Here is a 25,469-nt window from a genome sequence, read left to right on the forward strand (position 1 = left end):
CTACCAGCGTTTTTTGATGCCATTGGACTCTCTGTGCATTTATCAGGAAAAAAATACTTATTGTTCTAAAGCTGGTGAATATCACAATCAACCTACATGTCTAAATGCTCAGCAGGGATGGAGAGACTGCTGTTAGACTCCAGCTCCCATCAGCCTCATCCAGCATGGCCAGTGGTCCGGCATGATGGGAGTTGTAGTCCACAACTTCTGGAGAGCCACAGGTTCCCTATACCAGTTCTTACAGTGTTACTGACCTGAAGCAGCAAACTATTGTACACTTGCTTAGGAGTAAGCCCCACTGAACACAGCAGGACTTACTTCTAACTCTGAGTAAGCAGTTTGCATGGATTATGTTGCACAATACATGGGTATAGGGAAAGTTAAGAGGACCAAGAGATGTCTGGCCCAAACATACACCCTTCTTGGAAATCCCCCCCCCAAAGGTGCTCCCTCCTGGGGAAATTAAAATGAGAAAAGAGATTGCGGCTGGCCTTTGCCTCTGAGATGTGCCCCAGAGTTACAAATCTGAGAAGAAATGTGCAAGAAAGTGAGTGCTTCAAATCTCACCAGTGAGTGGTTCTTTGACAGATAGTGTTTTATAAGCATGCCCTACATCAACATTTTAGTGCTAGTGCACAAGGTATATTGATGCCTTAGTAGATGTAGCAACTCTTTGGCATTTGGCCTTCTCATGCTGCTTAATCATTCTAGAGCTCATGGGAGAATGAAAAAAGATAACTCTGGATTTAAAAGTAAGATGATAAATCAGTCTTTCTATCTATATATTATTACAGCCTTGTAAATCAGTCCACAAACTTACTAGCCTTCAAAAAGGTTTAGTATCCTTTTAATACATCATACCTGCTGAAATTCGCTGTTCTGCACAACTGTCAAAGGTTGCAGGAGCCCTCTCTTTTGCATCTGGCCACTCTAACTTTAGAATCTGATGCTTTATAATCTGCTCCAGTTCATGTAAAAGTCTCATTTAGATGAGGTTAATACTAGCCTACTAGTGATTGTAAGGAATGACCAAATAAATACACTTGCCTCATGCAGAGCAAACTGAAAGCTCCTTAAATACATGTTTGTACCCTCAGATTCTCCATAGGATTCCCTTTCCCATCAGGATCTAGAGAAGCAACCTCTCTGCTGGGAAAAGTCATCATGGCAATTCCACACCACACAAAAAAACCTTGAATGAACTATATATATAATTGCTTAAGATTTTTTTAAAACTTTATTTATGGAAAATATACCAATCATATTAATGATTGCTAGACCTTTCAGAAATGAGTACATTATAGTCTTTGAAAGATGGTATTAGTCTTACTTACATAACAAATGCTTGGTTAGGAACGCTTAAAACCCAGCTCTGTGTAGTAACAATTAAATATACATGCTTAATGCATGAGACTTGATACAAAAACTACTGTATCAAGATGAATTGCCTTCTGCTGGTGTTTATATATACACATGTTCATGCGTATATTGAGAACGGATATACCTAGAAATATTCTAAAACAGTACTAACATTCTAGAAATGTGGTTCTTCTTCCTAGAAATATAACACAAAGTTCTGATTAGTGTTTTGGTTAAACCATCAAAGGAAATGAATAGGTCTTCTATTTGAGTTCTCTTGTTGCTATTCAGTTTCTTTTCTTTTCAAGACACAAATGTTCTAATCATAGAATAGTAGAGTTGGAAGGCTATCGAGTCCAACCTCCTACCCAAAGCAAAAATCCAAGCTAAAGCACACCCGACAGATGGCTGTCCAACCACCCTTTGAATGCCTCCAGTGTTGTATAATGAAGGACATATAGCTGTGCATACTAAATTGAAAGTGCTGTGATAAGTGGTTGTTGGGAGCATAGGAATGTAAGAAACGGTCTTATACTGAGTCAGACCATAGGCCCATCTAGTTCAGTATTGTCTACTCTGACTAGCAGCAGGTGTCCAGGATTACAGGCAAGGATTGAACCTGAAGCCTTCTGTATACAAGTCCAATACTCTTCCATTGAGCTACGGCTCTTCTTTATTTGCTTGGTTGATTTTTTAACTGTTTTGATATTTTCACCAGTAAGATAGGAGTAATAATATCTATTTAATTGATAATCTATACAGAAGACTAGACATTAATGCTGCAATCCTATACACAGTTACCCAGGATTAAGTCCTATTGAACTCAGTATGTCTTACTTCTGAGTAGACACGTACAGGAGTTTACTATAAATTGGAAGCCAGGAGCAATATAGTTGAAAAGATCATTTTTGTGCGCTGTACCATAAAGCGATATATGCCCCATAGAATCAAACATAGCGTTGAAGGTGAGGTTGCCTTCACAAATTAATAATCAGAAAATGTAGTTTTCTTTCTAACAATATTGCTTGAAGTGAAAGTAATCAAGTTCAGAGACAAGAATTTTAGGATATTCTAGGACATGTTAGTTACTGGTGAGAGGAGGAGGCAGGGTAATAATGAGAGAAATATAAATTCCCAGAAAGATGAGAAAAGTAAACAATCTAATACAAAGAAATAATTACAGGCCACATTCGCACTGTACATTTATTCCACTATTATTCTACTTTAAATAGGCATGTCTTCCCCCAAAGAATCCTGGGAAGTATAGTTTGTGAAGGGTGCTGAGAGTTGTTAAGAGACTCCTATTCTCCTCAGAGAGCCGTAGTTATCAGAGTGGTTTAACAGTTAATCCCTTTTCCCAGGGAACTCTGGGAATTGTAGCTCTATGAGGGGAATAGGGGTCTCCTAACAACTCCCAGCACCTTTTACAAACTACACTTTCCAGGATTCTTTGAGGGAAGCTATGGCTACTTAAAGTGAAATAATAGTGGAATAAATGCATGGTGTGAAAAGGACCACAGTCGTCTTAGTGCAATTCTGAGCATACTTGCTCAGAGTAAATCCTTCAAAGTTTAATGTAACTTTCTTCCCCCTAGTAAGACTGTTTAGGATCACTCTCTTACAAACCCTTGTAGATTTTCTTTTCTCAAGTAGAAATATAATTGTAATGGGAGATTAGCAAGATGCCAGGTGCATAATAATAACAATAATAATAATAATAATAATAATAATAATAATAATAATAATAATAATAATAATAATAAAAGCTAGGATTATGTAGGGATGGGGAAATAAGAAGACTAATTATTTCTTATACTAGATTGTTTGCTTTTCTCATCTCTCGGAGAATATATTCCATTGGCCATGCTGGCTGGGGCTGATGGGAGCTTGAATCCAACAACATCTGGAGAGCCACAGATTTCCCATCCCTGTTAAATACATTGCAAGCACAGCACTGGAGTGAAGAGTGCAGCTTATATATAGGAAAATCTTATGAATGAAATCATTCTTCGAAGAGCCCCAAACTGTATAGGCTAAGTGCCTGAATGCAGTATCCTCCCTAAAGGTCAAGAGAAGTTGACAAGACACAGAATGTTCCTTCTGAGTGTACAAAGTCTTACAGTGCTGGCTATCTTCTCATAACATGGAAGTAGGTACAAGCATTACCAAACAGCATCAGTGAATCAAGAAGCGTAAACCAAGAAATAATCCATTCCTCTGTTCTTTGTATTTGTTTTGTTCTTTGCATGAGGTGCTTTCATTTACTGAAAAATCCGCAAGACAGTTGCATCATGATTTGGTAGATCAGTTGTCTATCAGTAACTGAGACAACTGAATAAAACCATGTGGGAAATTCTTTTGATTTCTGTTTTTTTAAAACAATCCTGCAGTTGCCTGATACTAATGTGTATTCACTATTTATATGCATTACAATTGAACCCAGGAAGACAAACTCATGCTTGAATAGCCATATTTATGATATAAGGTAGCTGTACATTAAACAGGGGTATTCCCTAAATACTCCTTTCAGTGCCAAATATCTGGTGCCCCTGTAGTAGGAATATACTTGGACATTACTCTCTCTCTCTCTCTCTCTCTCTCACACACACACACACACACACACACAGCCAAAGTTGATTAACCATTTTGATTGCAACTGAGATCCTAAGAATATAGTTCGTGCTTTAAAAAAAAAAAAAGATGCAAGTACTTGTATCTTGTTAAAACTATTGTGGGTGCCAGCACAAAATGGCTGGCATGAGCGGCAAAAAAAGAGATGATGGTACTCTGTACCAGTGAGTACTGTAAAAAACACACAACAACAACCCTGGTTTATCTGTACTGCAATTTAAAATCAGATCTTATCCTTAAAAGAGCACCTGGTTTGTCCTCCAGCATGTCCTAGTACTTGTGAGCACCTTCACATGCCCATCTATCATTACTTTATTATAATACAATGTTGTTGTTTTCTTTTGGGGATGAAGCATCCCCCGTTATCTGGCTTACCTAATCAAATACGTTTAAGTGAGTGAAAAGTAGAAATAAAAACAGTGCAGAAGAGGAAGTTCTGCACTAGCTGTTGAGCTCACCATATCCTGCCTTCAGAATAATTTTCATTTCTGCTTATCTGTAGCTGTGAATGGAACGCCCACAAATATTTATTTGGTTCCTCTGGTGAAAAAGGGATGGGGCAGAGGGAAATGGTCTTAATGAATCATACAGATTCAGTGCAGCACTCTGGGGGTTTCTTTAGTGAGAAAAGTTGTCTGTGGTTATTCCTTGCATTTAAGTTACGTGAATTCAAGCAGAAACATTTTGCCGTTCACAACATACAGATTACACAGCCTGAGAGAATTGCATTCACCCAAACATTTACACGGAATCACTGATGACTGAAATGCAGTCTGAGCTGTCTCTGTAAAAGAAGAGAGAGAGAGAGAGAGAGAGAGAGAGAGAGAGAGAGAGAGAGAGAGAGAGAGAGAGAGTGTGTGTGTGTGTGTGTGTGTGTGTGTGTGTGTGTGTGTGTGTGTGTGTGTGTGTGTGTGTGTGTTAGGGTGGCCAGGTCTCTGGTTTTTGCCCGGAGACTCTGGATTTTTGGGGTCATCTCTGGGTGAGTCACCCCAATCTCAGGACTCTCTGCTTTTTCTTTTTTCTTTTGAATTGTTTCTGGGTGGTCTGGTTCAAGGGATATACACCAAAATGTCACCTGCACCTGCAACTTTTGTTAAATGAGCTCGTAGCCAGCTGCTCTAACTCCACCCCTTCAGGTTTGTAGCCAATAAGTGAAGGCAGGGTTGTGATTGACAAGGGATTTGTTGACCTCCAGGCAATAACTAGAACCCATTGCAAGGCTGGAAAACAGTTGTCTTTTCCTGGTTTATAGCTTTCAGCAGTAGCAAAAGTCCCTTTCTCTGTGTGTGCCAGTCAGGAGATGTAAAACAAAAAGAATCACCACAGAATTGTGGTAGGCAATTGTTTACTGTAAATAATATCTGTTATGATTATAATGAAAGTGTATATGCAGGGTTTTTTTAATTACTTGCAAAAAAGCATATTATACATTTTATCTTTCAAATAATTTTTGAACAGAAATTTAAAAGAAATATACATGGAACTTGTTTACATTTTCCTGGGCTGTTTAAGAGGGCAGTTTGTTTGTCTAATTCGTTTTTTTTGGTTTTGAAAACCTTCCCAATATGAAGCTTTAATCCTATACTTGCTTTTCTGGGATTAAAGATGTAATGCTACTCCAACATACCGTAAAGCCCATTGAATTCAGTAGAACCTTACTTTTGAGTAGACATGGTTAGGATTGTGCTGTAAATCAATGGGACTTTTGAGAGAACATAGGAAAGGATTGTGTTTGTGTTGTAATTTTTTTCTCTCCTCCTTCAATCCTGTTTTTAAAAGCAATTAGGCAGGGCTTACCTAGATGTCACTGCTTTTATATTGTAGAAAACTAATACTGATTTTATTTTTTTAAATGTTCTGCAGTGACCAACTGGTTTTGACATTAAACTATTATATGGGGTGTATGTATTTTTACATCTCCAGTGTGTGTGTTTCTGGAATCTTTCCAACAACCCTGTGAGGTAGGGTTGGAAACCAAGGCAGCTCACAAGAAGTAAATCCATTTAAAATCCAGTTACCATAAAACAAGGATGAAACAGTTGCAAAACAGCTTAAAGTGGCATGATTCTGAATTTTGGGTTGGGTGAATGAAGTTCCTTATCACTTGACGTTGCAATCCTGTGCATGCTTCCCTGTTTGAGTAAGTGCCATTTGAATAAATTGGGACTTGCTTCTGAGTCAACATGCATAGGATTGCACTATAAACATATTTAAAGGTTGTGTAAATAATAAACATCTTTGACAGTCATGCTTATATAAATATTTCTTCATACTATATCCCAAAAAGTATCTAATTTCATACTATGGTTGTACATTATTAAGTGTGCCCTTCTTAGTTCCCATCTGTGGTTTTCACTCTGGGGGGCAGATTAAGCTAAGAGATAGTGAGTAACCCATGGTCACCCAGTAAACTTGGTAGCTGATTAATAATTAAAATGATTTACATGCAGGCAAAGTTTATTAAGTAGATCCATACAATACATTTAAAGCACATCCAACTCTCATAGAAAGCACATGACTTCCCCCGAAGAATCAGTTTAGTTTCTACATCACAGCTATAGTTCCCATGATTCTGTGGTGGGATTAATGTGCTTCAAGTGTGGGCTGAATGCTTTAAATGAATGGTGTGGATCTGCCTTAGGTGTGCTGTGCATTCATTAGTGAATCGAAAAGAACAATTTTAAACAGGTGAAGGGCTATAGCTCAGTGGTAGGGCACATGTTTTGCATACAAAGGTCCAAAATCCAATCTCTGGTAAAGACTATTGCCTGGAATCCTGGAGAGCCCATGCTAGTCCATGTTATCAGTACTGAGCTAGATGGTACCAAATGGCCTGTATAAGGTTGGTACCAAATGGTCAGTATAAGGCAGATTCCTTTACTCCTGAAAGAGGAAAGTGATCCAAGGGCTACAGCGACTCCGAAATTTATTTATGTATTTTATTTACAACATTTCTATACAGCTTAATATAGTGTAAAGAACTCTCAACATAGTTTACAGAAGGAATTAAAATAACAAAATTATTGGCAAAAACAGTTAGACAGGTATTTTAAAACTTTCAAAATAATAAAACCGACAATGAGGTAAAAACAGATAAAAAACATAATAGCTTCTACATGCCTGGGTAGGCTTGCCTAAACAAAAATGTTTTTCGCAGGTGCCAAAATGAGTACAATGAAGGCACTTGCCTAATGTCAATAGGCAGGGAGTTCCAAAGCGTAGGTGCTGCCACACTAAAGGATCGATTTCTTACAAGAGTAGAACAAGTACTATGTGGAACCCGTAACACCTTGAACTTGGCCTGGTAGCAAATCAGCAACCAGTACAGATTTCGGATCAGAAATATTATGTGCTGATAGGGTCTCACTCCTGTCAGCAATCATGCCACAGTATTCTGCAATAACTGCAACCCCTGGGACAGGTTGTGCTGCATGGGGATTTCTGTGACCTTGGGAGACTTGACTGCCAGGATTTTTTTAGTTTTGGTTAAGAAACCTGATTGGTTGTGGGATACTGAGTTTTTGATGTTACTCATAGGAATCTTGTGGTTGGTATGGTATTGCATTCAGGAAATCATCAATGTCTTCTCTTTTTCTATTTGCATTTCATTTACCTCTGGCATCACTCCTTTACATCCATAGAAGCAACAGCAGTTTTCCACACACTCAACTCAACCCCCTTAAACCCACTAATGATGCACCTTGTTGGTTGCATGGTGGTTTGTTTCTTGCCCAATTGTGGTAAAATAGAATTCACATATTGGTAAGTGTGGTTTAAATTGCTGTTATTCCCAAGGTACTGCCTGTGAAGGTAGACCAAACCATGTGTGTTGTCTCTCTGTTAATTATTACTTATTGGAATTGGGTTGGCTGTCAAAGTGAGTTTATAGCAGCCCACAAGAAAGGTAGAAAAGGGTAGAGAATCTTCATAACTCTTGCTCATTTCTTAAACCTCTGTCTGCAGTTGTGGGGTCAAGTCTATAAGAAAGTTTGGAGCAGCCAGGTTAAAAGGCAGGCAGGGGATTGCCAACCCTGCTTGGATTAGGGATATCTTCGCAAAGAATCCCTAGTCAAGCCTTACCGACAGCACAGTCCTAACCACATCTACTCAGACGTAAGTCCTGTTGAGTTCTATGGGGTTATTCCTTTGGTAAGTGTGCTTAGAATTGCAGCCTTCGGAGCCATACATCTTTATTCCTGAGTGTTCCCATCTAACATCTCCACAAACCTAGGCTCCCTTTTTCCTGCAGTAGCCGTATGGTAGGACTGACCTGGCCTGAGGGCACTTAAACCCTTCTTGCCAGAAGCAAGTAGGCTAGATTAAATGTTCCCTGCCCAGGCTCCCAAAACAGGTGAGAAGAAATGATCCTATCACTTCAGCTGGACCTGGGAACACCCTCAGTTTCCCGAATGCCACACCAAAATATAAGATACTATCCAGCTATGTGAGCATTGTGAGACTAGCCTTCCAATTTAAAAGTGCTGCAGCCATACTTGTGTAGATTTATGAACCAAATAATTTTATTAAATTATTTTAAATTGGAAGGACAGTCTCACAATGCTCACATAGCTAGATAATATCTTATATTTTGGTGTGGCATTCAGGTAATTTACAGACCTTGTTTTTGCAGTTTTAAGTGGAGGTGTGCTATGAATTGTATTGTTACATAGATTTATGCTGAATTGTGTATTTGGTATTTTTGCATTGATTGACCACTGAAGAAGGCTTTGTCGAAAAGCGTTTGGTCCAGTGTTTTGATACTGCATTTTAGAAGTTGTTTGTATGTACTGGTTACATTGATTTTTGCTCATTCAGCTATGATAGATGAGTATAAAGTTATCCACATGCTTTAATTTTTTTTATAAAGTATCTACATTCACATCATAGGCAGTTTTGGTTCCCAATCCCCCTTTTTTCACATTTCAGTTTGTTGGGACATATTTTTTGGTTCTGACCAGGCAAAACGTGTGTGTGTGTGTGTGTGTGTGTGAGAGAGAGAGAGAGAGAGAGAGAGAGGTCACACTTAAAACAAACTTCCAACCAAATTGTTGATTTTTTTTACCCCATTTTCCAAAGCTTAATACCCACCCAGGAACATGTATTTCCATATATAAAGCACAAGAAAGAGCAAGCATGCAATGCAGGACCTTCCCAGGTTTTTTCCCCCTTGCAAGGTAATGCTTGTATTGAAGGAAATAACATTCTCCTGGCATTCAAAGTGCAACATTGGGTTGCTGGGAAATGCCATTTCCCCCCCTCCAGACTAATATGTTGGCAACATAGATTGCTGTATGGAATTTGAGTTTGCAAATGTATTGGGCATCTTTGGGCTAGGACCGATGAAATCATTGCCAGCAAACTATACAACTTCTCCATTCCCATTCTTATCCTGTTTTGTGAACCGTTAAAAAAATTTCCACTATCCATCCATGCCATTATCATAGTTCAAGGATGCATTCCAGCCAGTCAAAACTCAAGGAGAATGTGAAACAGGTCCAGTGACAGGTCAGTGGGGAGAGGGGATATGACTTTAGTTGATTCCTGAGGATAGAGAGACCTAGAGGGCCACATGAGGCCGAAGCTTTAGAGCAGGAGTTCTTAACCTGTGGCCCATAGACCCCTAGGGAGTCCATGGATGTCGGCTTAGAGGGTCCATGACCCAGGCGCAAATGAAAATCAACTTCCAGTGCAATAAAGTTTGTTTGTTTGTTTATGGGGATGCACAGTTTTCATCTGATTCTGGAAGGGGTCCGTGACCCAAAAAAGGTTAAGAACCATTGCTCAGCAGGATAAATGTTCTTCTTCTCCAGCAGTGAAACAACAAAAATGGTGAGCATTAATATGGCTGTTCCCTGCAGCAAGACTATTCCCCTTAAATGGCATCATTTGTGTGAGTGGATATTGTGCAATTAGGACTTCATTGTAGTTAACCTGGGTGTTTTGAAAAGGGAAAAATCAAGCAGTGTGCCTTCTCTGTGATATTTTAATTAGCATAACATTAATTCATGTTGTCTGTGAGCGAGCTGCACCAGTGAAGCAAGGAACATGAATCTTTGTGTTTCTTCCCCGAAAATCATAAGGTGCGGTATAGAGGAAGCAATTAGAACAGTTACGTTGGCTGGAGCCTACTTAGTTGAAATCCTGCATGTGTCTGTTCCTGGCATTTTTGTATCTTAATTTCACTAATATATGCATTTTATGCACAAATTTCTCTAGTTATGCATTTTTGTGTTCATTACATAGCTGGAGAACTGCATTGCAAAATTTGAAGAAGTGTGAATTTTGGAGGCTGTGTGTTGGTTTTCATATTTTGGGGAATTAAGATTAGGTAGGTTTGCCTTTAAATGCAGACTGAACAAAAAATATTTCCCCTCCCTGGTGTGAACCAGTTGTGGGCACAAAACTGAATCCTGTGCATCAATGGCAATGTGCATGCCCAGAGAGCTAACATACACAGGTTTTTCAAGGAGCCTCATGCATGAAATAGTCATTTGAATCATCCTCAAGAATTGCTAATTTAACACCTTCCAACCTTAGAAAGTGAATGGAATCGCAGTTACACCATCCTGCTGTTGCAGCACCAGTTTACGTGATCATTTACGTCAAAAGTTCATCTCAGCTTTCTTTTGTCCTTAATTTATTGAATTGTTTCTAAACAGATGTTGTAAGATCAAAGTGCTGAAAGGGCTTTGAACCATCTTAACTACTTGTGTAAATATCCTTGAACTCCCCTCATTTATCCCTTCAACATGTCCATTTTATATATGTTCTGTGTGTTTGTTCTCATTTCAGGTGGTTTTGACCAGCAAATTAATCTGATATTGGCTGGGAGGGGTTTTTGAGAGGCTCATTATTATAATAAAAAAGGCTGCCTTTAGCATACATTTCTAAGTCCTAGCAGTACATTCTCTAACGCACCAATAATAATTTCCTTTTCATCCTTGTAGCTTTAAGCATTAGTATATCTCACAACTCTTAACGAATTTTGTTTCCAAGTTCTTCCATATGTAAATTTATAAAATTATTGTTGTTTTAATTTTAACCCACCCACCCCGGTCACTGCCCATCCTAGGAGCAAAAACATTTGCTTCTGTGTGAGCACATGATACTCTTATTAAAGGAACTGCATTGGCTGCCGGTTAGCTACTGGACCAAATTTAAGGTTTTGCTGTTCATTTATAAAGTCCTAAAACAACTTAGGACCAGCATATCTGAGTGAATATCTTCACCCATACAAATGACCCATTCACTTAGATCATCAGGTGAAGCCTCTCCTGGTCTGAGTCCATCAGATGGACGGACTGAGCCATCAGAGGCCCATCTTGCAACTACCAGGAAGAGAGACTTTACAGTGGTGGCACCCACTGTGTGGAACACTTGCTTCTTGGAATTAGGCACGCATTGACCTTACCACGTTTTTGGCATACACTAAAAATACATTTTCACCCACAGCTACTACTAGTTACTACAACCAGTAATATAATTCTGGCACATGACAATATCACTACAGATATTATTTTCACTTAAATGTTCCAATTATGGTATAATTTTATATCTGTTATTGGTTACATATGGTTTTATATTTGTAAACCACTTTGGAAATTTGCAATATAAAGCCATATAGAATTGTTTTTAAATAAATAAATAGCGTCTCTAGACCTAGGCATTTACACAAATTAAAGGAAAAGCAGCAAGGCTTCTGCCTGACAGCTTCCAATCTAAAAAGTTTTGTTACGACCCAGCACTATGAAGAGAAGCATTTATAAGCAAAGGAGTCTTTTCTTTTTAAGTGATGATCATAGGGTTTCCCCCCAGATAAATTCACTTTATTAATTCCCCCTCCCCCGCTTTGTTTTGCAGGTTGTCACTCTATGGTACAGAGCTCCTGAAGTTTTGCTTCAATCCAGTTATGCAACACCAGTTGATCTTTGGAGCGTTGGCTGTATATTTGCAGAAATGTTCCGTCGGAAGTAAGAAATAATTTAAATATTTTATTATTATTATTATGGAAGAGTGCAGTGCCATTGGCTTGGATCAAAAGAACTCTGAGTGGGAGGAGAAAATGTATTTAATGTTGTTAAGCAACGTCTGGCACAAACACTAGCAGAAGACTTCTCACAATGCAGCATGACAACTTATTGGGACTTGCATTACAGTATGAGAAACATGATGAATAATGAAGATGTAGGCTGTAGCCTATAAACTCTTAGTGAGCTATGAAAAAGTTGGGAGTATTGTCTGTGCAAAACTTGTTCAAGAGCTGACACAAATAGAAAGTATTGGGGTTACTTTTCTCACGCAACAGTCATAAGGTTGGAAACAGCCATTCTGTCAGCAGAAGAAGCTTTCTGTTAGTGGAAAGTCACCTTGGGATCCAGTCCAGTATATGCAATAGAAAGTCTGATGGTGACACATTATGATTTATCTTACTAATGTTCTCTCTGATCTTTCTCCCCCTGTAAGAACATCATACATTTGTTCCACTTTAAATAGGCATGACTTCCCCCAAAGAAGCATGGAAAGTGGAGTTTGTGAAGGGTGCTGAGAGTTAAGAGACTCCCATTTTCCACACAGAGCTACAGTTGGAAGAGTGGTTTAACAGTCCTTCTCGGAGAACTCTGGGAATGTTAGTTCTGTAAAGGGAATAGGGGTCTCTTAAAAACTCTCAGCACCCTTCACAAACTACACTTCCCAGGATTCTTTGGGGGAAGCCGGTACTATTTAAAGTGGAATAATAGTGGAATAAATGTATGGTGGAAATGTGGCCCCAGTCTTGGGAAGCCCAATATCAGCACCCAACATGGTAGAGCAAATGCTAAGTTCCTACCATAGCTGATGGTGGCCTTCCCATTTTTTAAATGTTTCCATTTTGTAATGGTCCAGTACTGTAAAGAGAAGCACTGCACTAGGCTACTACAGTCACTACTATCTTCATCCCCACTGTCTCCGAGTCCCTTGCCATCATACACATATGAGGGATGGGACCAAGAAACATTGAGGATAGAGAAGATGGTGGTGGCTGTAGCCAGGGCTGGCACTATAAGGGTGGGTGCAGGATTCAGGCAGTAGACTTGGAGTGGCAAGTTGATGACATCTGGGCCCCCACTTGCTTACCTAATTATGCCTGTCCAGCTCTCATTACGGCTGCTGGCTGCCCACCCATTGTCATGACTCCTGAATCTAGCAGTAACCCAGATATGGAGTCAGAGGCTTCAGAGGTACCATCTAAGGAGCCAGATCAAGTTCAGGGCTCTGAGCCAGCTGCTGGAGATCAGGGGGACTACTGCAACTGAGTCTGGCAGACAGAAGCCCCCAGAGGAAACTCCCAGACCACCAGGGCCAGAGCCCGGACCCTCACAGGTGCCTTCCCCTGAGGAACCAGATGCCTCCCACCACACTTCACCAATCCAGCAGTGCCTGGAGCGCCCCGGGAAGGAGGCTATGGAATGGAGAAGAAGTGTCTGTGTTCAGGCCAGAGGGTTGGCCCATTAAAGTTCTGACTTTCTCCATGAGAGGGTAAAGCCCAGAAGAGGTAGTATATTGGCAACAGATTAAAAGGCCTCAGTCTGCTCCCAACCCTTGTTAGAACAAGTTGCTCACTCAGAGTTATCTGTGGTCCTGCAACTTCTGACCTGCCTCATCTTGCTTCATCCTGCCTTGCCACCAGTCCAGACATGACACCCCCCCCCCAATGTGACTCTCCTCTTGGTCCTTGTCTTGCTCTAGTCTCTAAGGGCTCTAGTCAGCTTAAGGGCTGCTTCATCAGACTGAGGCATTCTGGGCGAGGTGGCCAGGAAAGTGCCTGTGCTGCTGTAGTGATTTGACACAGTGACAAGAAATGCTATCTAAAGTAACTTTTTTTCTAAACACCATTTATAGTCTTCCCAGCTGCACAGGTACTCTCCCAGCAACCTTGCCTGGAATGCCTCACGCTGAGGAAGTTACCCCCGGGCCCTCCATAGAGTGAGGCAGAGATGAGGGGGAGAAAATGCCAGGGCTGCTCTCACTAATAGGGCAGCCAAAAAAGGGGGGGAAGTGAGAGGAGGGGGAGAAGGAGGAGGAAAGAGAGGTGGTGGCAGCAGGGAGGAGTTGTAGTGGGTGGCGGAGGCAGCAGCAGCAGGGGGGAAAGAGAAGCAGAGGTGGGTGTGGCACAGTTTCTAGTGCTGCACCTGGCTAAAGCTGCCTTACCCAACAGTTACCTTTCCAGCAGGTATCTGGATCTGCACCATTTTCACTGCTGCAGCCCATCCCTCTGCTGCCTGCCACCTGTCATAGAATCATAGAATAGTAGAGTTGGAAGGGGCTATAAGGCCATCAAGTCCAACCCACTGCGGAATGCAGGAATCCAAATCAAAGCATTCCTGACAGATGGCTGTCCAGCTGCCTCTTGAATGCCTCCAGTGTCGGAGAGCCCACTACCTACCTAGGTAATTGGTTCCATTGTTGTATGGCTCTAACAGTTAGGAAGTTTTTCTTGTAAGATTTGCTCAGATAAATGAAATATTGACTACAATACTTTTCAGAGAACACTTTGAAGAGAATTTTATTGAGACAATCAACAATAGCCCCTGATGAAGGCTGCACACTAATAGCCGAAACGCGTTGGGCTTTTTATAAAGACATTTTAATGATATAAGCTTGCAAATAAACCATTTGGATATTTTTCACACGTTTTTTCATCATTTTGGGGTTCCCCCCCTTTTTTTCCTTCGAATTTGTTGGATGACCTTCACCTCCCTACTCCAGTTCCTGCAACTTGAGCCCATTATTCCGTGTCCTTCACTCTGGGACGATCGAGAAGAGATCCCGGCCCTCTTCTACATGACAACCTTTCATGTACTTGGAAGAGTGCTATCATATCTCCCCTCAGTCTTCTCCAGGCTAAACATGCCCAGTTCTTTCAGTCTCTCCTCATAGGGCTTTCTTTCCAGTTCCCTGATCATATTTGTTGCCCTCCTCTGAACCTGTTCCAGTTTGTCTGCATCCTTCTTGAAGTGCGCAGACCAGAACTGGATGCAGTATTCAAGATGAGGCCTAACCAGTGCTGAATAGAGGGGAACTAATACTTCACACAATTTGGAAACTATGCTTCTGTTAATGCAGCCTAATATAGCATTTGCCTTTTTTGCAGCCACATCACACTGTTGGCTCATATTCAGCTTGTGATCAACGATAATTCCAATATCCTTCTCACATGTTGTATTGCTGAGCCAAGTATCCTCCATCTTATAACTGTGCCTTTGGTTTCTTTTTCCTAAGTGTAGAACTTTACATTTATCCCTGTTGAATTTCATTCTGTTGTTTTCAGCCCAATGCTCCAACCTATAAAGGTCCCTTTGAATTTTGTTTCTGTCTGCCACGGTATTAGCTATGCCCCCCAATTTTGTATCATCTGCAAATTTGGTAAACATGCTCTGTACCTCCTCATCCAAGTCATTAATAAAAACGCTGAAGAGCACTGGGCCCAGGACCGAGCCCTGTGGTACCCCACTTGTTACTTCTGCCCAGTTTGAGAAGGAACCATTGATAAGCACTCTTTGAGTACGATTCTGGAGCCAACTGTGGATCCACCTGATAGTTGTTCCATCCAGCCCACATTTAGCTAGCTTGCTAATCAGAATATCATGGGGCACTTTGTCAAAAGCTTTGCTGAAGTCGAGGTATATTATGTCCACAGCATTCCCACAGTCTACCAGGGAGGTTACCCAATCAAAAAATGAGATAAGCTTAGTTTGGCAGGATTTGTTCTTCATAAATCCATGTCAGCTCCTAGAAATCACTGCATTGTTTTCAAGGTGCTTACAGATTGACTTCTTTATAATCTGCTCCAGAGTTTTTCCAGGGATTGATGTTAGGCTGACTGGTCTGTAGTTCCCTAGTTCCTCCTTTTTGCCCTTTTTGAAGATAGGCACAACATTAGCTCTCCTCCAGTCATCTGGCACTTCACCAGTCCTCCATGATTTCACAAAGATAATAGACAGTGGTTTTGAGAGTTCGTCAGCCAGTTCTTTCAATACTCTAGGATGCAGTTTATCGGGCCCTGGAGATTTGAACTCGTTCAAAGTGATTCGGTATTCCTTGACCATTTGTCTATCAATCTCAAGCTCCAATCCTGCCCCTTCTACTTCATGTTTCCCGGGAGGGTCATAGACCCTTTTTTGGGAGAAGACTGAGCCAAAGTAGGAATTGAGCACTTCTGCCTTTTCTTTGTCATCTGTTATTGTTTTGCCATCCTCATTGAGTAGCTGCGCCACCATTTCTTTTCTCTGTCTTTTTCTATGGACATATCTGAAGAAAGCTTTTTTGTTGCTTTTAGCATCCTTCGCTAACCTGAGCTCATTCTCCGCTTTAGCCTTCCTGACACCATCCCTGCAATTCCGTGATACCTGCCTGTACTCTTCCTTTGTGGCCTGGCCTTCTTTCCATTTCCTGTATATGTCCTTTTTTGTTTTCAGGTCCTCTCTTAAGCTTTTTGTGAAGCCATATTGGCTTCTTCTGTTGTTTCCCCCCTTTTTTCCTTGTTGGAATTGCTTGCCATTGCACTTTTAGAATTTCCTTTTTTAGAAACTCCCACCCATCTTGGACTCCTTTTCTCATTAGGGTGGCTTGCCATGCAACCGTACTTACAATTGTTCTGCGTTTATTAAAATTAGCTTTCCTGAAGTCCAGGGTGCGTATGTGGCTACTCTCAGCTTTTGCTTCTGTTAAAATCAAGTATTCAAGTGTGGTGTGGTCACTTTCCCCCAGAGTTCCCATAACTGCCACTTCATCCACCAAATCATCTCTATTGGTTAGAATCACGTCCAGGATAGCTGATCCTGTGGTTGCTTCCTCCACTTTCTGTAGGAGAAAGTTATCTCCAACACAAGTCATGAGCTGCTTCCTGATAAGCTGGGGTAAGGGACACTGGGGGGCATATTGCCTACGACTCTTATCAAACCTGGTTGCCTGGAGATCTCTTTTCAAGTTTTCATTCTGTTCTAAAATTGTTTCTGCATGTTACTATGTTCTTGGTATATATAAATCTGGATTGGTGAGATGTTGATAAAGAGGTACTTTGCAGGGCTTTGGAAAAAATATCAAAGGCATCATAGGCAACTTTAGAAGTGTGTTTTTCTGTGTACGGAGCTAACTGCTTAATTTCTTGACAAAATGATGTGGGGATGAATTTTGATTGGAAACCACAGCTTCTGATCTGGAAACCCTCTACCCATTTTTTTAAAAATATTTAGGGGTTCTCTTTAATTACTCTGTAGTGCAGGAAATGCACACTACATCTGCTTAGGGGTACTTTCATCTGTTCTTACTGCCAATCTTCTAGAGCTAAATCTATTGAAAACAAGTAGCAAGGCTGAGGCCCCATGAGATCTGGCACAAATAAAGTCCTTGCCTCAAACACCACATTGCATATCACAAGAGGGAGTGCTTATGTGTTGCATATGAATAAAACTTGTGGGGAGGAATACTTTATTTGTTGCAGCAGGTACTATTTTAGACGGAGTATTCTGTCATTTGGGTCAGAAAAGGGCAAATGTTTCTCAGCTGCTGCCATCTGAAAGTTTTGACAATATATTGTATTAAAAATAATTTTATGTTGTCTGATTAATTGGGGGTACTTCTTTAATTGATCAAAATATTTTTAGTGAATTAATCTGATTAACTCACTAAATGATTAAACATTTGTAAAGTTAATTTAGAAATAGTTTGCTTTCCTTTAAAAAAAAATCAAGTGCTTTCTGATCTCAAAATAGGGTTGAATGAAAATGTTTGTATGTGAAACAGGTAAAAATAGGCTTTCTTCTGGAGCCTGGTCTTAAATCCAGGTGAAAATGGTTGAGAAACAGAAGTGCGAATGACTGGGCATCTACCAACTATATTCGTCCTCTGACATTCTACAACTTCATTGTTAACAATTTGATGTTCAGATATATGAAATTATATTGTCACAACACTGAAAGAACTTGCATTAAACATTTTCAACTTGGATTGTTGTACTTACAGTAGGGCCCCGCTTACCGGTGCTTCACTTCCCAGCATTCCACTAATGCGGCAGCTTTGATTCCCCATTTTTAAAGCCGATTTTGCCCTTTTGCAGCATTTTCGCAGCATTTTTGCGCCCCATTATATTCAATGGAGTTCCGCTTTACGGCGATTTCCGCTTTACAGCGGGGGTCCGGAACAGAACCTGCCATATAAGTGGGGCCCGCCTGTATATACTTTTGCAATACCAATTATTTAACGTGTGATATTTATTTAAAGACACATTACAAAGAAGAGCTGGCAATATTATTGTCAATAGCAATAAAATGAAGTTTTGCAAGCTCCCATGGTTTGTTTCTGAAGCAAACAAGTAAATGGAACTCTTATTTCTGTTAACTTTATTGTGAGCCTCTTTAACTAGCTATTTTAAGATGGAAGTAAGCTTGACTGTTGGATCAGTATCAAACTGAATTGTTTGTTTAATTATCTGGGTGACTTGTATTTCCTTTTTCTCCTGACTTCTTGATTGTTCATCCTCTTTAAAAGATTTCAGGTATGTATTGGTCCTTATAGATGTTCCCACCGATGTGGTGGTGTTGTTAAAGTCACGTTGGTGGGATAAGAATTTCTGCAGAACTGTATATTCTCAAGAGGGCCAATTCATGATGGGCTTTGCTATCACTTTGCTATCTCCTCTCACAGGGAGAGCTGGAATCTGGAGAAAAAAAATACTCCATTGACCAGGTATAAGGTTAGGCTCCTGGTATTTATGCCTTGTTCAGCCAATCAGGAAACTTCATGCTGCCTTTCTAGAGGTGGTGGTATGATGACTGCCCTATACATTGAAAGAACACAGGAGTGGGTGGGGGTGGGCTCAGCCCACCATGAATACATGGCATCGCCAGCGTGAGTATAGGCTCCATCCTTGCATTTGGTGTAGAGCTTCTTCACATGAGCCCAAGAGCCCCTCTTGCAAAGAGAGCTTCTCATGCCAAATGCAAGGCAGGTGTGTGTGTGTGAGAGAGAGAGTGGCTGCTGTGTATGTTACTTAGGCATGCATCACAACAGAAATACCCTAAAGTAGCAGATTTGTGCTGCTAACAAGAATTGTATAAATGCCAAATTTCCCAGAGCCATTGATCTACCATAACTCTAAAGCTTGGTGATCGTCTGAGGACATGGCGATTTCAAAGTAACCACGTATATGGAAGGGGGGCATAGCTCAATGGTAAAACATCTGCTTTGCATGTAGAAAGTCCCAGGTTCAGTCCCCAGCATCTCCAGTTAAGGAGAATCCTGTCTGAAACGTTGGAAAGCTGCTGCCAGTCAGTGTAGACAATACTGAGTTAGATGGATCAAGGGTCTGACTCAGTATAAGGCAGCTTCCTATGTTCCTGTATTTTTATACCCAGCCTGTGTTCTCTTGATATATTGAACACTACTCAGATATGGACAAAAATGTGTCTCCCACAAGATACTTAAAAACATTGGATTTGTGCTGCATTCAGATTATATTTCTGATCCTGAAACACTATTTTTTTAGCTCTGTTTGTGTATTCTGGGGCAAAGACTTAGGACTCTACTAAAAATATTGCTTTTCAGCAAACTAGTAGGCCTTGCTGCCCTTTTGTCTGGTAGTGAAACATGATTCAAGCTGTTGTTATTCTGTTACATTGAGAGGTCATTGGGTAAAATTGGAGGCCTGCATTCATTCAGCCTTGATGGTGTGAGTCCAAAACTCCACAAGAAAAGCTGAAAAAATCTATCTAAATAGGCTGTCCAGAGAAGAATTAATATCCAGTTCAGGACTGGCTTGAAAGTACCATGAGCTTCCAATGCATCTGTGTGCACATGAGAGACAGAATAAAGAAGACAAACTTAAATACGGGGGGGGGGTTAATCTAGAGGTTTCTTAAGGATTATTCATCTAGTGTAGGTAATCCGTACTTTAGGGAAACATCACTATTAACCATTTTTCTTTTTTTAAAAAAAATGTTTTGAAAATGGTTAGGACTAGCTCCAACCCAGTTATGAATATTTGGGTCAGTAGTGGCAGAATAAGATATGAAACTACTATGAATATTTTTATTTAGAATATTAAAGTTGCCAGTTTTTAGCTCTATATTAATAACAAAAGAATGGGACCACCTTGTGTTTACATGTGTGAACAATATAGTTTCACCTTTTAAACAGCTTAATTCAGCCAGATTTCCTATTTATTATTTATTTATTTATTAAATTTATATGCCGCTTTTCCTCCTTTCTTAGACATATGTGGGTGGGTAATTAAAGATGCACGTACACATATATGTGATGTCTACATGTTACATTCTTGCAGGAAATGCTAGCGTTCCCTTACAGCAATCATAATGTGTATCACTTCTCTGAGGAGCCATATTTATTCTGTGAAACATGTAAGATTTAGAAAATAGTGCCAGGAGGCTAATAATTCCATGTCACTGTATAAATCATTGAATTTACTTTTTTTCATATTTGCTTCCTTCTGTTTTTCTGGCTTGTTATCTTCCCAAGGGCCTACAGTTGAGCTGATTGATAACCGTTAGTCAAATTCAGTAACTGTATCTGCCTGTGGTTGGAGAGGACTGTTGAAGTGGATGCCAAGCTATTCAGTTGTGGTTTTCCTTCAAGCTTCCAATCATGCCAGACTTTGTCACAATAGTAGATATGAAGGGCAAAGGAAACGGTTGATAAACCATAGAAACCAAAAACTGTTACTTACCCTGACAGAAGGAAAGAAGGGGGGGTGGGGAACACCAGCCTGGCAACAGGAGATACATATCAAAATCCTCAGCTGATAGCCTTGGTCTTTTTTTGAAAACTCTACTTTGTGGTCTGTTAATTATAAATTTCAGGCGCAATCCATTGGGAGGTTCTCCACTGTCTCTATTGGAATGAATGGCAGCTACATGGGAGAAAGCCTGCCTTTCTGAGGGTCAGTGGAGAGAGATTTGTTGTGTACATTAAGAGACATTCTTTTGTGGGAGACAATTACATTGAAAACAACAAATGAAAGTAAGTCTGCAGTCTTAACCACACTTGCTTAAAAGTACACTGAAATCAATGGGACTTACGTCCATGTAAAAGGGCTTAGGTTTGGGGGTGAAATCTAACCCACTTACAGAAATAAAGCATTGTACATTTTAGAACTTTGCATGTCATGCTGACTTCTGAAACTGTTTGCAAAGATCTAAAATGTCAGAACTAGCTCTTAATGAAATATATTTTTCTGTCCAGAACAGTTTTTTTAATATATAGTAGTTTGTGTTGATTAAGAAAACTCCTACTTTATTCAGTATAGCAATCAATAAATGAATATTTTCTAGTTAACAAGAAGCTACCAACAAAATACTTTCAAATTCCAGACAGGAGTGCAGAATGTTGTTCCCACTTTGAGATCGTTTTATTCAAAGACAAAATATTTCAAAATACCTTTTTGTGTTCTATTTTTTTAAACAAAAAGTAGTTAACATGGGTCTAAATAAGCTATTTTATAGAATATGTAGAATAAAACTACAGTTTTGTCCCCTTTAATTTTATTACCTTTGTTTTGGCAACTCCCTCTGTGCTCATCAATGCTTTTGTTTTCATCAACTTTTTAAATTTTTATTTTAAAGCATCATGTTAATAAGCATCCAGGCAAGTGGAAAATCAAATAGATATCTGAAAAATGATGGGACAGCGGGATGCTGACAGCATCTAAGGACAGCTGAGGCAAAACATAATAAAACCCTGAAATATTTTGCCATCTTGTACCAAGCAGTTTCAATCCTGAGCCAGATTTGCTCAAAGGGAATGAGAGAGAGCACAGTGTGGAATCTGATGCTGTTTAGACATTTGAAGAATTACATTTTTTCCAGTCTGTAAGCTCTTTTGTACATGCTACCTCTGTGGATTTCACATTGATGGAGTGGGAAGCCAGAGGGAATGTGAAAATGTATTTTGGCTTGCGAATAAGTGTTGATCTAGGAGTAATACACAATATTCCAAAGTATCTGGGGTGGGGAGACTGAAACAATGGAATACTTCAGAAGAGGAGCATAGGAAGCTGACTTATGCTGAGTAAGATCATTGGCCCATCTTCTTCAGTATTATCTACACTGATAATAGTTCTCCAGGGTCTCAAGCAGGGAGTTTTCCAGTCCTGCCTGGAAATGCCAGGGATTGAACCTGGGACCCTTTGCATGCAAAGCATGTACTCTACCATTGAGCTACAAGCCTTCTCTGTAGAGGATATATAGAAGAGGGCAAAGATTTGTTATCTGTTGATCCAAAGCGTGTGACTAGATCTGTGGACTTAAGTTTCAGAGGGTAGATTGATTGAACATTAGGAAAAATGGCTTGATGGTAGTAGCATTTCAAGAATTGAACCAATTACCTAGAGAGGGCTTTTCATCAGTGGGGGTCTTCAAGCAGAGCTGAACACTCATCTGTTGGGGATGCTCTATCTCTGGATTTCCTGCATTGAGCAGAAATTTGTACTAAATGTCCTACAAGCTCCCTTCCAACTCTTACTCTTTTCTACAATTCTGCGAATGCATTGGAAAATTATGTAGTGCTTGAGCTCTATGATAATAGACTATTGTTGCTAAGGGGACTGTGTTGGGTGGAGCGTTCTTTTTTTCCTTCCATGACAGCAAGCTGGTCATCATGACCGGGTCAGAATGTATGTTAATGCTCATTGATGAGCTATTCTTATCTTGCTGTGTCTCTTGCAAATAAAGCTGTCTGTATATTGAGATCATCATTATGTATTACTTTTAGAGTGCCTGACACATTAGTTAAAACTCGCAACAAAGCCCTATACTCAGGCTAAAAGAAAAAAGGCAGATAGAGGGCACATGGAAAAGAGATTAGGAAGGATGAAGTATTATCTTGAAACCAAGTGTCTTGTATTAGAATTTCCTGTCCCACTAGCAACATGTAGGTTGAGCATTTGCTGGTAGGGATGGGATCTGTTGCCTGGTGCCAGTTCGAAAGCATTCTGTCGACCTATGTGGCCGTTATTGATTCAAGTTCGTTCTGTGTCTGCTAGTTGCTGTTTTTATCAATCCATTTTCCCCTTGTAAAAATATTGATAATTTTAAAGGAAACATTGATAATTTTAAAGGACATATTGATAAAAGAAAGGAAATATTGACAGAATTATTGCTCTTAATATCTATATTTTAGAGGGTTTTTTTTAAAAAAAAATTGAAAATAGCTACAGAAAATCGCTCCACAAGAATCCAATCCACAACGATAGATAATAAGCAAATTAATGGAAAATTTTGTACCAAGTCCAAATTGAGTGGAATTCTAGTACATCCCTAGTTGATGGCCAGTCCAATACAGTTCACTGTCAGCTCTGTCAGCTATACAGTCTTGCACTACAGCAGGCACAATGGCATTCTATACAAAGAACACAAGGCAGAGGTTGGCTGCTCAACCTCACTTGCCTCTAGACAGGGGAATGCCCATTATTGCAGCTTCTGGCTTGCACAAAGGGAGCAACAGTGTTAGCAACAGAGAACCACCCAAAGAACCCTAAAGGGGAGGGACCACTGACAGCTATACACTTCCCATCTCCTTTTGTTGTCCCAATAAATTCTTTGCAGGGTAATTTGATGCCACCAAGAGGCTATGTTACAGGTATCCGTGCATAGAGGGATTGGACTATTGATCAGTATTCTTACTGACATTTTATTGAAATACAGCTGATCGTCCTATAAGCGGAGCTCACTCTAATAAGAAACTGAAGAAAAATGGTGCTCCTGTTTAGCTCTTACATAGAAATCCCTCAATTTTTCAAATACATGTAGAGGCACATGAACAACAGAACATTTTTATTAACTCTTCCAGCAACATTCTAAGTATAAAGGAGATATATCTAAGGAATACTTGTTTTAATCCTGTATTTTGCAAGTTTCTATATAAGAGTAAACATAAGACAAAATCAAGATGCATCATAATTTTGATGTGAAAGCAGAGTCCACTAACTTTATCAAGAAACTGATTTAGTTAAATCAGAGCTTCCAAACTGATTGTCAAGAAACTGATTTGGTTAAATCAGAGCTTCCAAACTGGGTGACTTTAACACATTTAACTAGTCCTTCCTGCTGAATAGTGTATATGTTACTGTTTTGAGCTAAAATTACTGTGGTATACTATGAACAAATTTTCTGTGCTGTAGTCATCATAAAGACTCTCTGATATTAATGCTCTTTATAGTAAATCTCAGTAAGGCAAGGCAGCTGCTCTAAATTACATTTTTTACCCCATCTTGCATTCATGTCTTTTATGCTCAAAGTCTGACAGCTGGTGTAAAAGTTGAAATTTCACCTCTTGCTGCATGATAGCTTGGTGTTTAGTGTTGTAACAATTTCCGATGCTTTTATTGCTTTGAAAGTCTAACCTCCTTCTGAGGCCCTTTACTAATCACCCATGTTCCATTACATAGAATTTCAAACGTTTGCTTTATCTGTTTTTAACTATAAGTGCATCCCACAGTGTGAGCCATTAATCATCACCTGCTATGAGCCACAGAGGTGGTATCAGATACATATTGATTAACAAGCTGGCCATGATAAAATTTACCTCAGTAGAAAATTCTGCATTCACATTGCTACTCAAATTATGCCTGTTTGAATTAGGTTGTTGTTTTGTGGCAAAATGCTTTTTTTAAAAAAGGAAGTGGTAGGGAATAAGGAATGATGGGCACCTTTGATGGAATTTTAATCTTTTTTGTTTCAGCACCTGAATAAATTGTAAGGGATGTGCATCAAGAAATCATGGATCACAATAAACACTTTTCCTTTTATCATTTTTTGTAGTGTCATGTGTTACAGTCTACCAACCAATAAGATGAAATACAAAATACAAAATAAGTATAAAATACAAAATTACAGCCTCAATAAAATCAGTTATTAAAAATATCAGGATAGAAACTAACAATCATAGCAGATCTAAGAGGCATGACAACATTCAGATATTTTGCCACATATTTTCTCAGTAATAAATTTCTTGTCCCCCTCAGGAAGATGCTCAGGAGAGCCTGCTCTGCCATTAGGCAGAGTGAGGCAGCTTAGGTGACAGATTCTTGGAGTCAGGGCAGCAGCCTTCCCATAGTCTTTGAGACCCCCACTCCTAAGTGAGCCTGTCCAGTACCTCCTCAGATAGGCTACTGCTCTCAGTGATGGAGGATGCTATCCCATCACCAGTGTTGAAGTAAGATTCTAATGTTGGACCAGTAGAATAGCTGGACACCAACTTGTCCTCTGCTCCAGGCAGGAAAATGACTTGGGCTGGTGTTGATACTCAGAAGGATCTCTAAAGTGTTAAGAGTTAATTGTATATTTTGTTTTTTGTATTTTTTATTGATTTTACAAAAAGTTACATAACTTGAAAGTCCCCCCAAACCCCGCAATCAGTTTACTTTACATGTAGACATTGTGCAAAACAATAAAGGGAAGGTCCATACTCCATAATGTTAACATAAAGTA

General features: G+C 39.8%; 1 protein-coding gene across 5 annotated transcripts in view; it reads left to right on the forward strand.

The window, feature by feature from the left end:
• The window catches only part of CDK6 (cyclin dependent kinase 6), a 143,290-nt gene that overhangs the window by 94,502 nt on the left and 23,319 nt on the right, over positions 1 to 25,469 (forward strand). For all 5 annotated transcript variants that reach the window (XM_061585901.1, XM_061585899.1, XM_061585900.1 and 2 more), the window contains one exon: positions 11,851 to 11,960. In XM_061585901.1, coding sequence (XP_061441885.1) covers positions 11,851 to 11,960 — 110 coding nt within the window. The remainder of the gene's footprint in view (positions 1 to 11,850; positions 11,961 to 25,469) is intronic.

Source organism: Rhineura floridana, chromosome 10 (genome assembly GCF_030035675.1).
Source record: "Rhineura floridana isolate rRhiFlo1 chromosome 10, rRhiFlo1.hap2, whole genome shotgun sequence".
Lineage (NCBI taxonomy): Eukaryota > Metazoa > Chordata > Lepidosauria > Squamata > Rhineuridae > Rhineura > Rhineura floridana.